The 19,095-nt window shown below is 40.6% G+C and overlaps 1 protein-coding gene across 1 annotated transcript; it reads left to right on the forward strand.

Moving 5' to 3' along the window:
* The first annotated feature begins 1,094 nt into the window (after nt 1-1,094).
* On the forward strand, nt 1,095-18,784 carry LOC113006639 (neuronal acetylcholine receptor subunit beta-2-like). Its single transcript, XM_026142718.1, has 7 exons — nt 1,095-1,356; nt 1,474-1,608; nt 8,970-9,115; nt 9,264-9,308; nt 11,670-11,779; nt 16,754-17,744; nt 17,933-18,784. Exons 2-7 carry the CDS (start codon nt 1,557-1,559, stop codon nt 18,095-18,097), a joined length of 1,509 nt encoding a protein of 502 aa, XP_025998503.1. The 5' UTR covers nt 1,095-1,356; nt 1,474-1,556; the 3' UTR covers nt 18,098-18,784.
* The last annotated feature ends 311 nt before the right edge of the window (nt 18,785-19,095 follow it).

Consider the following 19,095-nt stretch of genomic DNA (forward strand, 5'->3'; position numbering starts at 1 on the left):
TCTCACATCACCAAAGGGAGTTCTGGGTAGTTATACTTCACTGATGTGTGCAGACTCAAGAAGCCTGCAGCTTTTCCATTCTCATTACACACACAAACCAGACCCATAGACCCACCAGCTGAGGCCAGTTCCACTGTAGGATAACTATAGTTGACTTATTAAGCCACAGATCAAATATATCTGAATTCCTCCTCTCAGATTTTTGTGAGGAAACAGATTTGATAAAGTCAGTGGGATTTTCCCTTTTTAAAATTTCTGTATCTTTGTGTTTTGGTGAAATCATACAGCTGGTTTGATGATGACTGACAGTGATGAAGGATTTTATTGATCCCCGTGCAATTTCTCTGGGGACTCCAGCTTCCTTCCACAATCCAAAGAAATGCATGTTAGGTTAATTGGTGATTCTAAAACCTGGTTGTAGGTGTGGATGTGACAGTGTTATGTTTGTCCCTTTGTTGACCTTGTTGACTGGTATGATCTATAATCCCAATCTTACCTTTTGAGAGCTGGGATAAGCTCCAGCCTCCCTCAGAAACTCTGAGTCGGACTTGAGAAAGTTGTTCCAGTTGTTTTGTATTTGACTGGTGAAACTGGTGTTCAGAGTAAATGTGGATTTGGACAAAAGCTGTGTGGTTTCTGAATCTCTCCATGATAACCTTTATTGAGTTATCTTTTAGTGGACCCTGACCTTTGACCGCCCAGTGGGAGAAAGACAGCTGAATATCCTATATGCTCATTTTGTATTACTGCAAGTGGCAGCCTTCCAGGATTTTATATATACATGCTAACAGGGGCAACAAGACTTCTGTTTTACTGCCAAGAACCTGCTTCGGCGTTATTAACTACATTTAATCATTATTTAATTAATTAAAAGATTGACTTTATTTTTTCTCTACTTTTTCTACAACAACTTTACAAAGTAAAATTCCACTTTGAATTCTCCATAAACTGGAGGAAATAAGGTTGGTTCGGGGTGTTTAATATCTTCCCTGGGGGGTTTCTAACCGTTATCGCTTCCTGTTTGTTGTCACACATGTTAAACTGAGTCGATCAAGGAGGTGCAGAGCGAAACTGACGCCCGGTCAGTGAGCGCACTGGGGCGGGCAGGGCGATGCGGTCACCGGGGTACTTAAATCTTTTATCTTAAGAATGGCTGCTTTGGCGATAACGGGATTGACGTATTCCCGCTAGCTCCTCAACTCACTTTTCCAAAGAAAGTGCTGTTTGTAAGGGGGGCTCTGATCTCTACAGCCGGTTTCCACTGCGCGCAATCACAGCTCTAGGACCAGCGGTACAGTCGGTGCGCTCTGGCAGAAAGCATCCAGCCTCTTTATCTCCCGGTTCTAACAGCAATCGGTATTCTTTTCAATGTCCCCCAACCCTCACTCACCGCTCGCAATGAAACCGTTGTAATCCACCCTGTTCATTGTTTTTCTTTTTTTTTCTCGGTTTCACACTTTACTTACTGCAAAGTGAGCGCAGAGAAGAGGAAAACGCGGGAAATACTCGTCATCTGCAAGTTTTCGTGTGTGTGCCGCACTGGAGGGGAGGAAGAGATGGCAGCCCCGGTGAAAGCAGCCCTGGCTCTCCTGATTTTCACCGTGACAAGTGAGTAATCCTTTCCAATCCTCTCGGAACGGGACGGGAGACTTTACTTTATTGGGCATTAAAATCTGGCTTGGGTTGGCCATTGCAAAATTGCACACCCTCTCTTACACAAATGCGTGCCAGTTAATATAACAGGTCTGATAAGTGCTTTCTTAAGGGGTTTAATTTCTTGCATGGTTAAGCCACACTTTTACCTTGCAGACAGAGGTGGTCTCGGGAAAGCAGGCCAGTGGGGATAAGTAGCGGCATTTCCATGCGTCAAACCCTTTAGCACGTGATTTTTCAGCACGCTTCAATTAACTAACACGCTTGTCCTTTAGGCAGAAAACCCACGGAGTTTTAATTACATTTGCATTTTAAGGGCAAGGGTGTGAAATCTGAGTAAGGAGCATTCATTCACTCATTTTGGTTTGGTTCAAGACTTCATAGCCTGCAATTTAAATAACAAATCTGGCACCGTGCTTTGAAGAGAACTCGCGAAACAGCTGACTGCGTGGTTGTAAGTGCAGATACAATTATTGCTATTTAACCTACATGAAATGCCTTCATTGCCAGTAAGTGAAAAAGATACTTTGATAACAATAGCAGACATTTCAATTGAGAGTTTGCTTACTTTAACTTACATCACACCTATCAGATGATCTCCCCACCTACAGACAAGTAAAGTAACTTATGAGGTCCTAAATCAGGCAGGAGGAATCTATTATTGAGCTGTCAGTGGTGCTGAAATTGGATCAATGTGCAGCTCTACCAGGCAAACCCCAGTACCCATTGTGTTTGCTTCTCCAGTTCAGATAGACAGAGAGATAGAAAAACAGTGTTACAACTACTGCAGTGGAATTAAATTCAGTAATTGAGGGTTTAATTTACCCCCCCTGCCATGAATAGGGCGTGTTCTTACTGGAAGAAAAGTATACGCGCAGATAATATGAATTCATACGGGGGAATATGGTAAATGTGCTGATTCTTTTCTACTCTGATTGAACACTCAAAGCGATTTATACAACATGCCTCAGTCACACATTCATACAAACACTTTTTTCTATCTGACAATCACACAAACTCATACGCTGATGGGACATTGGAGAGCACAAGGATGCAAGGATACCTTGACATGCAGACTGGGGAAACCAGGGATCAAAACACCAAGCATGCAATTAGTAGATGACCTGCTCTACCTCCTGGTGTATTTCATCAGTTGCTGTATTAATAAAAATCTCAATATTAAACATGTTGTAAGTTCAAAAAGAAAGTCACTTTAATTTTTTTGAGTATTCAGTAAAACAGCTAAGAAATTAAGCAGGATTAGCTAAGTGCATTCATATTATTTAAAAAAGTACAAAAGTGAAGTTCATGGTTTCAGACTTGCTTGTTCTCTGTAACTTATTCAGTGTCACCTGTGCTCTGTCTGCCAGTGATTCACTGTATGAATCTGTCACTTCAACCAAACATTCTCATGGCTCCAACTCTAAACAGACGAAATCCAGTCAGCCACTCTGCTGGGATGCATTTGCTCCTTTGTGTTGGCTTCCCTACCGTTCTCACTCTGTGTCTCTGTTCCTGCACACCATCTTTTCTGCCTTACTCTATATTTTCACACTTTGTTTGTTTCCTATACTGCAACTTATCTAATATTTACAGTGCTGCATCACACATTTCTCTGCCTTCTGTGCTCTCAGGATCATTTGCAGTAAATGCACAGTGCTAATGTGTGCTACAGCTACCCTATGAGATGTTTTGCTCATTGTAGGCTTGCAAGATCTTTAACATTTTGCACGAAACCATCAGTGTCACCATACCCTGATTCTGCTTCTCTGTAGCTCATGTGTGATGCATTATACGTGAGTGGGCAGAATTGTGCAGCTCCTAGTTTGTGCTTGTAGTTTCTCATGAGTTTAAAACTGGTTTCTCATAACTGCAGATGTATATCTCGCCAGCAGGGCCCAGCATCACTGAGTCAACACTTCATAGTAAACTATTAGTCATTGCGTTGGCAGGATTGTTTGGATGCTGCTCTTTGAAGGAGAGATGCATGCTGATGAAAAGATGTATCGAAGTGCTTTGCAAAGCAAAAAGAAAAAATGAAAGCGGCACCAGGTGGTGCACACCTAAGCAATGCTTCCACTTAGAGGTGACACTGAGCGAGCTGAGCGCAAAAGAAAGGCACTTTTACTGCATCTGCTGTCTCTCTTATATCCTAAATCTGCACATGTTCCTGTCACGCTGTGAACAAAAGAGCAAAGCAGGACAGGAAGACACGAGGGAGAGATTGCGACAGATTAAAAGAAAATCATTGTAATAAGAGAATTTGTTTTATTCTCACAGACAGAAGGACTGTCTGGGATGAGGAAAAGTTCGGGGCAAAACAAGTAAAAGAAATCCCACGAGGCGCAAAAAACACAAAAATCTCTCAGGCAGTAGATTTGCTACGAACAATATGAAATGCGTGGATGTGAGACTCTGTGGATGTGTATGCACGCAGGCCTGTATTTTATAACATGACTGATATGGACAGCATCCTGAGTAAAACCAAAGACAGCTGAATCCTAAATTGTTTTGGCCTCTGAAAGGCCACTGCAGATGGTAACACGCTGAATAATTCACTAACCTGAAAAGAAACCTACAGGATGTAGAACTGTTTTTTCCTCTCCTCTCTGCACTCTTGACTGATGACACAACCTCTCTGTCCATCTGCATCACTCAAACTCAGCGGCACGCCTGAAAGCTTGTTTTTGTTTGTTTTTTAATTATTTCCATGTTGTGATGGAAACGGTGTCGATTTTATGCGAGCGAGAAAGACTTTGAGAATAATCTCTGATTGTGTCTGCGTCTCCGCGCAAGTAAGATGATGGCATTTTTATTTTAGCGGTAATGAATTATTGAGGTGTGGAGAGTGCAGTGAGGCAGACAGGAGTGTGTGTGCATACATGTGTGATGAGACCTGTTGGTAGACTCCCTCCTGCTCCATCTCTACTTAAGCCGTATCCGCATCTTATTTTAGCATCATCTACCATTTTAGCCATTACCGTCGAACCCACCATCTATATCGCATCTCTTCATCATTTTCAGACACATGAAGCAAATTGTCTTTCCCAGTTTGTTCATGCTTTGTGCTGGATTTATTTTTATACTGCCTCCCTTTACATTTTTAAGGCAATGTGACGTTTCTTGTTTCTCTCAGGCTGAAATCAGAGTGCAGCCATGGAACAGCCACAAGCTGAAGTCACTAGAGAAGGAGTAACGCGTTAGGGTCAAACAGCTACAAAACTGTGCATTCAAATTAGAAACCACATCTGTTTAGTTATTTCACTTTGTTCTACTACAGTGCTCTTTTTGTATAGTGTATAGATGTGTTTGAATTTTGTCTATTGCTCCTGCTCCAAATGACTTTTTTACTGATTGTTCTCTGCTTCAGAAAGATTGAAACACTTAGAGCAAATAGCGAAGGCGATGAGAATGATTTTAGTCACGATAGCAATAAAATGTTAATTTTCAAAGTAACTGTGAGAGCTTAGAGACTTCTCTAAAAAATACTGTGTCTTTATAATCTTAAAACAGTTGTGGGAAATGGTTTATTGGCAGTGCTTAACTTGAATTGCCCCATCTGACAACAAAATTGTTTTCACTGGAACTTTATTCCTGTGCTGGGATAAGCTTTTAAACATGTTTTATTTGTTGCGTCCTATAAATAGAATCACATGCAAAGCAAATGTGATAATTAACAAATAGAAACAAAAATAAAATAAAATGGATCTGTAAAGAGTATACGACTGAGGACTCACATATATGACATTTGAGGTTGAGTCATTGATCAAAAGTACTGAGCGAATAAAAAAAGAACAATAAATATGAAAATCAAAAGAACATAACAAAGAAAACATGCAGGAGCCAAGCAGGACAGCAAAAACATACACTGTAACAAGAGTAAGACAGGACTATACACTCACTGGTCACTTTGTTAGGTAAACCTTCCTGTAACTCTTTTTGCATTCAAAACTGCTGTAATTATTCGTGGCATAGATTCAACAAGGTGCTGGAAACATTCCTCACAGATTTTGGCCCATTTTGACACGAGAGCATCACATGGATTCAGCAGATTTTCCAGCTGGACATCTACGATGGGAATCTCCTGCTCCACCACATCCATGGAGGCCATTCGAGTACAGTGAAGTCATGTGCCGTGTGTTATTTGCCTGCTCAAAGCAGTCAGACTATCCTCTTACTGTGGGGCTGATCACCACAAAGGAGGTTAAAAACAGAAAGTAGCGCCAAAAACTAACAGGAAGTAACCAAAAGACAAAATACTAAACACAGACATGAATAACAAACCCCTGTGTGTAGGTGCTAATGGAAAGACATGAGAGAGTGGACAAGAGATGGGAAATACTAAGGGATTTAAAACTACTACAACCAATAAAAACCAAGATCTGAACCAAAACACTCAACATTGGAATAACCAGACACTAAAAACAGCAAAAGACACAGGACTAATATTTTAACATAAAAATAACAATGAAATTAACAGGAACCAAAACTCAGTCACAACAGACTGATTTTCTGGTACTTGATACCTTAAAACTCTGAAATCAGAAGAGCTGAAGGCCACCAAAATCTGATAACCAGTTGATTTGAATTAGAAGTAGAAGTTGGCCTCATACGGCTGTTTATTGCATGTAAACAGTGAATTGTTGTCAGGCTTTAATCCCTTTAAAAATGAAACTCATAAATCCCTGTTATTACTCATCACCATAATATAGCATGATCCTATTTAATTTTATCTGATGATTATACTAATCTGGGAATTGTTTTGTCTCACGCTCTGATGTTTCCATTGTATGTTGTCGTGTCTCTATTGTCCTCTTCTCCTGGCACGAGTCTCCTCTCCCTCTAATCCTGACAGACGCAGCTTTTTGTCTCTGAGGAGGTTTACCTTCGGGGTTTCTTGTCATAGTTGCTCAGACACCGGACACTTCTCCTGTCTCCTGTCTGAAGGTTAATGTAAAGTGACCAAGTGTAGCATATACCTCTTCTTCTGTCACCTGCCTTTAAAGCTCAGATCCTCTTATTTTCAGTCTGATTCTGACATGTTTCAAAACATATTGGTTTCTTGAGTATATCTTGACAAGACAGTTGAGAGCATGGCTGCAAAGCTATACAAGTGAAGTGCCTGAACAGGTGTGTTCTTCTAAGTTGACATACAATGCCATTATGGGGTAGAATATGGTTAGAAAATAGATTTCAGTGCTAAAGTTGTTTAAATATACTGTGTTTCAAACAGCAATTTGTTTTTGCCCCTCAGCAGTAAAAGGCTGATGGGGTATTGTCATAGAGAACAAGGCACATCTAATAAAAATCTTGGTTCAGAGGTCAGTTTTGGTGAAAATTACCTAGGATTTTCAAACTTTAACCACAGGTGCAAATAATAGGAGACTGCTATGATATTTTGACTTGCTTCTTCGCAACTTCCGTGTTACTTGCTTTGGCCAGGCTAAGGCAGATCACAGTTTACCTGCTTTGTGTCTGGCAAAGCCAAAGATGACTCATCTAAACAGACACCACTGCATAATAGAGGACTGGCAGCGTTACTCTTCATTAAGACACTGACACAAACCCCGTTATTTACTTTTCTGGTTCTCTAGTGTTTTGTTTGTGCTTTTAGGATAAAGGTTAAGATTCAACATGTACTATGTAACTTGTTTTTTTTGAAGCTGGTAGTTTATGTTGCTTTGCAAAGCATTAATACAATTCACTTTTTTTCTTTTTCCCCTGCTCGTCATTCTCCTGTATACACTGTATACGCATAGCCAACAGTCATGTCAAGTTTATTTATGAGGCACACACAGAAAAAAAATGCTGCCACAAAAGCCTCCCAGACCTCAAATAACATAAAAACACACAAGGCAAATCATACCAGGAAACAACACGTTCAGGACAAAACAGGACAGCATAGAAAGCTTTTAAATGGAAATTTATGTGACAAGACTTGTTTGTGTGGCAGCACAAAAGACAATGGCTTCTTAAATTGCAGTTAAACATAAAACAGAACAGATATGCGATAAGTCATCCATAATATTTTCTTTATTTAGTATTTATTCCTTAAAAAACACCAATATTTATTCCTCTTAAAATTGAATATACAGTCAGTAGTTTATATGATGAAATGTCTGGGCATGAGGTGCTTTGAGCAGGTGCAAAACTTGTTTATGTTTTTGTGTTTGTGTATTGAATTGTGACTGAATACAATTACATGTGATCTGTTTGTGAGACAGTAACACTCCCACTCATGACACATACACACGAGCGCATGAGAGCATGCAGCGGGCTGCATCACTGCAGCACGTAATTGGCCACGAAACCTGACAACACGAGATTTAAACATCGCTTCACCAGCTAGAGTTTTGGGCATCTGTGTTTTCTCATTCAAGTCCCACTGAAATTAAATGTGAATCGTGAGTGTGTTAGCGGTCATTAAAATGCTTTAATTGCATACACATATATTTTATAGTCACCCAGCCAAAATGCAGGGCTGCAAACAAGGAGGTATTTACTGCAGGAGACTCAAAGTGAAGTTAACCAAACAACAGCTTATTCTGCTGTAAATTTTAGCTCAAGGTTGTGTTAAATTCAAGGTCTACATAAGGCCCCAGTTCACTGTACCCAATAACTTAAGCTGCACGGTAGTAAAGATGTGCTTACTGTAAGCTTGATCTGGCTGCATCATCACAACAAGCACTCGACTGAGATGATGAAATTACGAATAAGTCTGGCTTATTCTTGACATTTTCTGACTGTATGATAGCCAGAGGACATTTATCTCCGTGAAACAGAATAAACTGGAGTAGCTACTATTACGTATGAGGAAGAAATATGGAATATGTTCATTCTTAATAATGCAATTTATCTTTTACTTTATAAAATTGGAGCTAATTTATTTTAAGAAAACAGATGAAGACTGTATACAATAGTTCTGGAAACAGTCCAGAGATTCACAACGCCAGTCTGCATGCCAAAGTATCTTTGGGCAAGTTACTGAACCCCAAGTTGATCCTAAAGCTTTATTAGAGTGTGAATATTAGACAGAAAGAACAGATGTGGAACGATGCTGTATAGAGTTCAGATTAAAGGTAGAAAAATACTCAATAAGAACCAGTCCAGTTACTGTTTGCTTTTCATTTACAGAGTGGAACCAGTGGTGTATTAGACTGTGCTCACACTTGCTTGTCATATCATAGTCAAGTCAGTGCTTAGCACTTTTCTAACATGCCTTTGATAGGAGGTTATACTGGGTTGTAATGAGTTGTGATATCCTCTGTAGTGTACTTCTGACTGTTTTCCCCCTGCGTGCGTATTTGTGTGTGCAGCTATCCTGTGTGCGGAGGTAGAGGAACGGTTGGTGAATCACCTGTTGTCACCAGAGCGCTACAACAAACTCATCAGGCCAGCTATCAACACCAGCCAGCAGGTCACCATTTACATCCAGGTGTCTCTAGCCCAGCTGATCAATGTGGTAAGAAAACACACAAACAAACCCATAACCTCACATACTGTGAGCAAAGAGGCATACCCTACTAATGTCAAATGACTGGGGAACACGTTAACCTGGTTGTTGTCAGTGGAGCCACTGCTTACAGAATTTTCCCATGCCTGTGTTTCAGAATGAGAGAGAGCAGATCATGACCACCAACTGTTGGCTCACCCAGGTTAGTGTCAAAGCACCTTGCTCATAATTTTTTGTTTGTTTGTTTCCGAGGATCAGACCAATTGAAAAATTTGACCATTAGGGTCTATCGGTTCATGAACCACTACAATTATAAATGTACTGTCATGGTCCTGGGTCAGTGACCCAGTGTTTTGAGTTTTTGTATCATTGTTGAACTTTGATTTTGTCATTTTTTTATCTTTTCTAGTCTTTTGGTTTCGGTTTCTGTGTTCTATGGTTGCTGCCCCCCCCCCCTGTCTGTGTTTCTTCCCTCAGGTCATGTCCAGTGTTTTTTCAAGACTCTGTGCAGGTCATGGTCATGGTCATGTTGCTTGTTCTAGTATATATTTCATAGTTCCTTTACGTTCCAGCACAGGTCTTGTTCATAGTTGTCACAGTTGTCGTAGTCATAGTTTTCGGCTACGTTCATTAAGCATTAAGACCTGCAGTGTGAACGTAGCCTAAGGCTACGTTCACACTGCAGGTCTTAATGCTAGTCTTAATGCTAGTGTGAACGCTCAAAGCGGCCCGCATGCGCAAAAGAAGACGTCACACACAACGCGCTCTGTTTAGACCCAGAGCAAACAATATTGTTTGACTGATGGCCCTTAATATAAAGACTTCGGACTTCACGTTTCCCAATTTTTGCTTTAAGTTATTTTGTTATTTACATAATAATGTAGATAACCTAATAATTATCCTTATTGCTGTTTTAGAGGAGCGGTGCTTCAAAGGATAGTTGCAGATTTCTATCTGAATCTGCAGATTATGCAGTACAAATAAAATGTTAACGTTTCTCCAACGTTGTCTTCCCAGCAGTTTCACCGGATGGCCAAGAAGCTTTCGCGATGTCTTATTGGGCGCTTCTCCGGCGCTGATAATTGGCGTCTGTCTTGTGTCAGTGACGTAAAAGACGGATTTAATGCGACTTGGCCATTCATACAGCAGTCGCTTTCTGAAACATCGGATATGTATCGGATTCAGTACCACATACAAAAGTGACCCAGATCGGATTTGAAAATATCGGATTTGTGCCGTTCACACTGTCATACCATGATCGGATATGGGTCGCATAGGGTCAAAAAAATCTGATTTGATGCGCTTTCGCCTGCAGTGTGAACGTAGCCAAAGTTTCTCCAGTTAAGGTTTTAGTTTAGGTTAACCACTGTCCCTGCTGTTTGGTTTGCCTTTCTATAAGCCTCAATAAAGGCTCGCCTTTCGTTTAAAGTTCAGTTTTGTCTCCTTGCCTGTGTTCATGCCTGGGTCCTCACTCATTCACACATGGTCTGCCCTGCGGACCGTGACATGTTCTTTAAATGCATTTGTATGTATTCATGTAGTTAATGATAGATGTCTCTTTTTGTCAGAAATCATGGGCATGAGTACCATGGTAATTTTGGGCTTTTAATGACTTCACTGAACTGTTTTCTAGAGTGTCACATACATCTTTAATGATTAAGAAAAAACAAGAATTAGGTGCACAAGTATGAATTTTTTTTGGATTTCCTCTAATCCACACAGTCACCCTATGAGAGGAAATTAGTTAGCATGTTTAGGAACAAGCAAGGAATCACAAAGGATCGAACCTGCCATGAACTGGAAGTTGCTGGAACACCAGCATCACTGTTCACACTGAAGTTACCATGGACTGAAATTATAATCAACAAAGAAACCTCGGCTCCAAAATGAACACTTTCACATTCAACAGAAATTTGCAGCTGCCCACAAGGACAGGCCAAATGTCTTCTAGAGAAATATTCTATGGTTAGATGAGACAAAGATTGAGCTTTTTGGCCACATTGACAAGAACTATGTTTGGAGGAATAAAGGTGAGGCTTTAATACCTAAGAACAATATACCAGCTGTCAAGTATGGTGGTGGTAGCATTATGCTCTGGGACAGTTTTGCCTTCAGTGGTACTGTTGCACAAACTGGATGCAATAATAAAGAAGGACTACCTCCAAATTCTTCAGCGTCGCCTCAAATCAGCAGCTAGATGGTTGAAACTTGGAGACAACTCTGTGTTCTAACAAGAAAACAATCCCAAACACACATCACAGCTGGTTTTGGAGTGGATATAGCAGTCTACCTTTAAGGTACTGAAACTCTGGGGACTACTCTTGAAAGTGGAGTCGTGTCAGGAAACCAAACAATTTCCATCCACTCTATCAGTTCTGACAGAAATAGTGGCCAGAATTATGCCAGAAGCTTGTTGATGACTACCCAAAAAAGCCTCAAATTACCACAACATTCAAGCCCATAATAAATATTTGTTAACTTGTGACCATAACTGTATGTGGCTCTTGATTTTAATTGTTTACTTGTATGTTCATGCATGCCCTTACGTGCCTTTCTACACCAGGGTTGGAATGACTACAGATTAATGTGGGATCCTGAAGAGTACGAGGGAATCAAGAAAATCCGACTCCCGTCACAACACATCTGGTTGCCTGACATTGTCCTTTACAACAAGTATGTCCTCTTTGTGACAGACGCAATAAATGTGTGTGTGTGTAAAACTAAGTGATGAAAGTAGGAACAGACAGAAAGCTTGAGTAACTTCACTTTAATATTTACAAAAGCCCCATTTCCCTAAAAGCTTTCCAATTCTATCCTCTTACTCAGTCTATCCTCCTATCTCATTTTTAGCCCACTTGTCACTTCTTTTAGGTTAATAAATAGTGAATAATGAACCAACAAATTTTTAATGGCATTGTATGGAGCGTCTGCAGACAGTCTGATAATAATGAAGACTGTTTGAATGTTAGAGAGCGTATGAATCATTCACACAAGGAGATTATGAATTACAATGGCAGAATCAGGCCTGTTGTAGACAGAGTAAAACAATTTGTTTTTATCTCTTAAGTGTTAATCCGTAAGGTCACCAGTTTTGGTGCACTTGAATAATATTACTTTTTAATCAATATTCACTGCTCCATTTGAGGCTAACCTTGCAGTACGCAGTAGAGACTGCTTCACACTATACACTAAATGTTTACCTTTCAGGTTTTTTAGACTTCCTGTAAACATTTGCAGTTCGTTTATGATTGGAAAGAAAAGCTTCAGATTTATTCCTGCGCAATTCTGCAACTACTGTGTTGACAGAAATCCAGACTTTCCAACTTACTTACATTGGAGAGCAGGATATCCTTGTACATTATTGATTGTTTTGTACTGCGAGCACAGGTATACAAAATGATGAGGTGAGAATATCTTGGCACATCTGGAATTTATCTTGTAACTCTGGAAAATGGCTGCAGGGAAAAATCAATACATCAGTACTTCTGCACTGTAAAAAAAGAGGAACTCGGAGAAATAAGCTGCACTGCTCTTATTCACTGGAGAGTCGGCTGACAGACGCAAAGGCCTGTGAACGTCACGTCGTCTGTCACCCATATAGGTCAGCAGATGGGTCTCATCGCCATCTGTTAGTTTCTTGAAAAACATTAACTGTTGATTTTCCCCGTTTAAAATGTATTCAGTGGGAAAGTCCTTCCTTTGTTGTACCACAGAACAAAAGCATCATAGCCAAATGCAGTTTGAGTTTTTGCTGAATTTTGTTTTGTGTGGTGATCAGAGGTTTTTTCATCTGGCTTTTCTGTGTTAAGTTTGCTCCCTGTGCCTGTACAGCTTCTCTCTGGGCCACATTCCAGAAACCTGCACTTTAGGTTAATTCCTGATATGTTGTTTGCTTGACACAGTCAAGCAAAGTCAAGCAGTTTTGCACAAGCATGCATAAATAGGTACTGTTTTTTCTACCTGCCCATAGGAGAAATAATTTGAGAATATAATTCTTTGAATAGTAAAAGTAATTTTATTTCTGAATTTAAGAACAGTTGTTGCAGAAAGGTAATATGAGTGTGAAAGCTGTGTCTGCCTCTTTAGGCTGTAGGAATAATTACACTGAGCCCACAGTTGATGTGGGCTTACGATGAGGAAAAACCACAGTAGTGGTAATCTGCTTTGTTTCCTGTTAATGGTTTTATTCATTAGACCATAATGTTTCATTTGAAAGATGAATTTCTTTTTTGTTTGCAGCATCAGAAATCTTTTTGTAGGCGTTCTCCGCTTTCGCGCCACAGGATTTAATAAACTCATTTCTGCAGTGTCTTGATGCATGCTCAGTCATCCAGGTAACTAAATCCCAAAAGGTTGATTCTGTTCATCTGGACATAGCGTTTTCAGTGGGAGAAAAGTTTTGTCAGTCAATCAAGTGACTTCTTCTGTCTCTGGCGACTGCAGGTTTCCCTAACCTTACAAATAGTACATTTGCACAATGGGCTGGTAGGTCAGTTCCTTGATTGTTAATATGCAAATTCTCATGACCAATGATCAACAACCACTGATTAAAGCCCATCGATCAAAGACCATAAGTACCATTCATAGAGAGTTGGGGAATGGCCGCAATCACAGCATTGTAAGATGGCGAAAGTAAGATTTGCATGAAAAGGGAAAGACCATCTCTGAATCGAGGAGGAGGCCTAAGGGAACATCTTTCACCATCTTACAATGCTGTGATTGCAGCTGTTCCCCAGCTCTCTGTGATATTTAAGTCCAGTAAGTTGTGATTGGAGCATTCATGACCTTGTTGTTGAGCACATTTCCCAGTTGCTTGATTGGATTGATATCTGTACAATTTACACCAAGTCTGTGAAGGTTCTCAGTCATCCAGGTCATTGTAGTCTAAGGAGCTTGGAAAGAAAAGCGTCTGGACTTCTTTAAGTTGCTTCAAGCAACTTAAAGAAGTCCAGACGCTTTTCTTTCCAAGCTCCTTAGACAATTTAGACCAAGTCAACACCTCAAGCTCATTTATGAACCATTTTTGCTTTGAGGCAGGGCACATTATGCTGCTGAAAGAGGCCAGAGACATCAGGGAAAAGCATTTCCATGAAAGGGTGTACATGGTCTACAACAATGCTTAGCTAGGTGGTATGTGTCAAATATGCACATGGATGGCAGGACCCAACGTTTCCCAGCAGAACATTGCCCAAAGCATTGCATGCACCCGGCCATCCACGGGATGTAAACGAAAGACCAGGCCACCTTCTTCCATTGCTCCATGGTCTAGTTCTGATACTCACGTGTCCATTGTTGTCACTTTCAGCATGGACACCCTGACTAGTCTGTGGCTGTGAAGATACATGCGCAACAAACAGCAATCAATTGTGTTTCTGACAATTTTCTATCAGAACCAGCATGAACTTTTTTTTTTGACTATTTGAGCTACAGCACCTCGTCTGTTGGATTGGACCACACAGGCCAGCCTTAGCTGTCCATGTGCATCAGTGACCCTCAGCTGCTGTTACCTTGTCTCTGCTTCATCATGGATATCAGACCACTTTTGATAGATATTGACCACAGCAAACAGGGAACAACCCACAAGACCTGGCACTTTGGCGATACTTTGACCCAGTCACCTACATCAAACTCACTCAAATCCGTACACTTGCCCATTTTTCCTCCTTGTACCTCATCTCCTTGTACCAATGTTGCTCGCTAATCTATCCCACCTACTAACAAGTGCTGTGATGAAGAGACAGTCAGTGATACTCAAGTTGTCTGTCAGTGCTCATAATGTAATGCCTAAAACGCACCTCTGAAGCTGCAGGGTACTGAGTTATCTACTGAGCATTTAGGGTTTGGAAACCTTGTTTTAGGGCATCTCAGTGTTGCTAATGAAGGACAAGCAGCTGTTTTTTATTCTCTTCCCAGATTTATCCAAGTTTCCCCTTAACTTATGTAATAATTTACATGAAAACAACCTCTTGTGTCATGACAAAATCTCCAACAACTGTTCTTGAACTCTGAGTCATGATTTTCATCGGATCATGGTGTTTTATGATTGAACTTCGGCTTTTAGGCCAACATGGAGAAAAGTTCCCAAAGTGCGCAGGATAAAAAGGGAAACTTGAGTTTGAAATGAAACCTCAGAAAACATGCGTGATTGTTCTCTCAGCTACTGTAACCACTAAGCTTGAGTCTGACAGAGTCTTACAGTTGTTTGAACTGTTCTTGTGTTTTGACCTTATGCTTGCAGGCATTCAAATTTTATGAATGGAGATTGCTCATCAGCTGAAGGACAACCTGAAGAGCATAATAGCTTAAGAGACCAGTGAGAGGTCATCTATTTAACTTCAGGTTGAGGTCTAACTTTGGGAGACCTGAGGTCACAGTAAGCAGGTGGGACCTCTGCATTTTTTATTAGTCTGGATATACACAGCAGCCCCAAAGCATTAGAGGCAAGTGGGATGGTTGTATTCCTGACCCACTTTATAATTGATAGGCCACTTATTTATAATGCATCCCCTGCAGCCCTGATGAGATGAAGAAAAAAAGTCAGTCTCAGCAGATTTGAGTTGTGAGGGACAGGTGTTGCCTTGATGCCAGCATGTGTCCCAGGCCAAGCTCTTCCCTTGAGATGCTAAATGCATCCTTTGGACTTCAAACTGTTGCATGCGTCACCTCTGCAGCCTCATGGTAGCAGTCAGGCAATCTTTTACTCAGCATTTGGTGAATGAATTAACATAAAATCCATGTTTGTCTCGCGCTAAAAGTCTGTAACAGGATTTCTTGACTTTATTCAGAGAATAAAAGGCTATTAAAAGACTATTTTAATAAATGTGATGGGATATTGACAAGTGTCCGACAGCACAGTGTTTCTTATCAACTGAAGCTAAAAGTGTGCAGCTGTATAACAAAGCACAATGCTAATTAAAATCTGACAATAGCCATTATCAGACTGAAACAGCCAAATGTTGTAAAAAGGCAGAGTTGGGTATATCAGTGATATTGAAGAATGATCAGATACCAGATTATCAATCATTATAGGAGCAATTATTTTATTTACACAGTAATTAACGCTTATTGTTGACTTTAATTTAAGTTCATTAAGTAATTTTGTTTGAATGTGGCTTCAGCAACTCATACCACCAAAACCACATCACTGTCTGAAAGCATTTTGGAAATAAGAAAATGAACATACTGTACATAGGTGTGTTTGTTAAGAAGTACAAACTCTCACAAGAGGATTATTTTTCTTCACTGAAAGAGCAGAGCACGCTCTATCAACTCAAACCGTGTCAGCTTTCCAACCTAACTCTGTGTCCGAATCATAGATGTCCACAGAAAGCACATTATTCTGGGTGAAAAGGGGCAAACAGCGGAGACTTTATTTTAGGAATTATATTTTCGTTTTTATTCACAGTTTTGTCTGTCTAAGGAAATCAAGTTACCTGTAAAGTTAAGCAAAAATGATTTGCATTAAAACACTCAAGTGTCCTTGAGTGTTCTCTTGTTTCAGTTGGCGTATCTTTGTGAGTATGCTTGAAGCGCCTCAGCTGGCTCCTTCAAATATAAGAAGCACTGGTTTAAATGATGTGATATGGGCAATCTTTTTGTGAGTGCTTGACTTTACTGACTTTATCTCATCTCCTGCCTTTTCCTCAGTGCTGATGGGACATATGAAGTCTCCTTCTACTCCAACGCTTTGGTCTCCAATAATGGTGAAGTGGCCTGGCTCCCACCAGCGATCTACAAGTCGGCCTGTAAAATCGAAGTCCGTGATTTTCCCTTTGACCAGCAGAACTGCACTCTCAAGTTTCGCTCTTGGACCTACGACCACACGGAGATCGATCTCATCCTCCTCAGTGATTACGCCTCACGCGATGACTTCAAGCCTAGTGGCGAGTGGGATATTGTTTCACTGCCTGGACGCAAGAATGAAGACCCTAACGATATTAGATACCTGGATATTACTTATGATTTTATTATCAAGAGAAAACCTCTCTTCTACACCATCAACCTGATCATTCCCTGCATCCTGATCACGTCGCTGGCTATTCTTGTCTTCTACCTCCCATCAGACTGTGGTGAGAAGATGACTCTTTGTATCTCAGTCCTCCTGGCCCTTACTGTGTTTTTACTCCTTATCTCAAAGATTGTGCCACCTACGTCTCTAGCAGTGCCTCTGATTGGGAAGTACCTAATGTTTACAATGGTGCTGGTCACCTTCTCTATTGTCACCAGCGTTTGCGTGCTCAATGTGCACCATCGGTCACCCAGTACGCACACCATGCCTCCTTGGGTCAAGCGTGTCTTTCTGTACCGGCTCCCCTCTTTCCTCTTCATGCGGAGACCAGGAAGTTCCAACATCCGTGAACGGTTCCGGAAAAAACACCAGAAGCAGAAGTACTCTGACCGGAAGCAGTGTGGAACAGAAGTTGGAGGTGGAAGCTCCGTGGGAATGGCTGATTCCTCCTCATCCTTCTTTGTCAATGAGGAGTCAGCCAAGCGCTATGGCTGGAGGGTCAGTGACTGCTCAGAGAACACAGAGTTCAGGAAGAGGATGACGCTCAAGAGCAACATTGACGTGGAGGATGCAGTGGATGGAGTACGTTATATTGCGGAGAAGATGAAGAGTGAGGATGATGATGAAGGGGTAGGTGTTTTGAAGAAGTAATCGGATATATATCATGATTTATATGCTTATATATATATATATAAAAGAAAGTACTTCTTTCTTTTGTAAGGTTTAATCATAATCACTTGTTACCTGAATCTCAGTTCACTTTAGTTCAGACTCATGAACACAAGTGGTTAATATCCAACGTCTTTATCTCTCTGCAGATCATTGAAGACTGGAAATACGTGGCGATGGTTATCGACCGTCTTTTCCTGTGGATCTTTGTGTTTGTGTGTGTAGTTGGGACAATGGGGCTCTTCATGCAACCTCTTTTTCAGAGTTATAACACCCCCATTGTTGAGGACATGGATCATAAATCTGAAACTTGATGTGACTCAGAAGTGACTTTTTATTTCCAGAAGCAGATTTTAACACATAAAGTCATATGTCCGCCTCTCACCTCACTCTGACTGGGAAAGGACGCATTTTAGCCTTTCCATTTCCTCCTCCCCATCCCTGCTCTGCCCTTTGAATCTTACACATACCCCCCGCAGTCCTGTAATCAACTCATCTGCCATTCACACAGGGGCTGTGATTGTTTTATTTCAGATGATCTGCCACCCCAAGCTTTATAACAGAAAAAAATTAAGAAAAAAACATAACCCAAGGTGTTTTTTTGTGTTTTTTTATCTGTCACAATATTTACTTCAATACCTTTATCTAAAAGGTTGGGATGCTATGCAAAATGTGGTTGTATTCTCATTTTGGAGAGCCAGCACAAGTCTGGGTGTAGCCTCTTGTATCAGCCACACTTTCACTAATCCCTATAAACAAATGCGTACAGACAGCCATGGCTGCGTGAACCACCAGGCAGCATACCATTCAGTACAACAAGGCAAAAGCCTTTATACCTTTACCTGCAGCATCACTTTGCTTTAAGAATGTGAGTGCTGGACGGACCACAACAGTTTGGAGCATTATGAAACAAAAAGAAAGAACTGCACTGCAAAACAGTGCTGGGAAAACTGCTTCTCCCCTTCCTGATTTCTTTCTTTTTTCTTTTTTCTTTGCATATTTCTCACACTTAAATATTTCAGAGCTTTAAAAAGATTTTAATATTAGATAAAAATAACCTGAATAAATAGAAAATCCAAACTTACATCATGTCTGCAGTCAAAGCAGGTGGTGGTGTGATGGTCGGGGGCTGCTTTGCTGCCTAAGGACCTGAACAACTTGCTATAATAGATGAAGACTTAGGCCTACCAGAAAATCCTGAAAGAGAATTTCTGGCCATCAGTTTTGCTCCAGCGCACTCAGGTTATACAGCATGATAAAAAATACACCATCAAGTCAACCTGTGAATGGCTTAAAAAACAAAAATGAAGAT

The sequence above is a fragment of the Astatotilapia calliptera genome, chromosome 2 (genome assembly GCF_900246225.1).
Source record: "Astatotilapia calliptera chromosome 2, fAstCal1.2, whole genome shotgun sequence".
NCBI lineage: Eukaryota > Metazoa > Chordata > Actinopteri > Cichliformes > Cichlidae > Astatotilapia > Astatotilapia calliptera.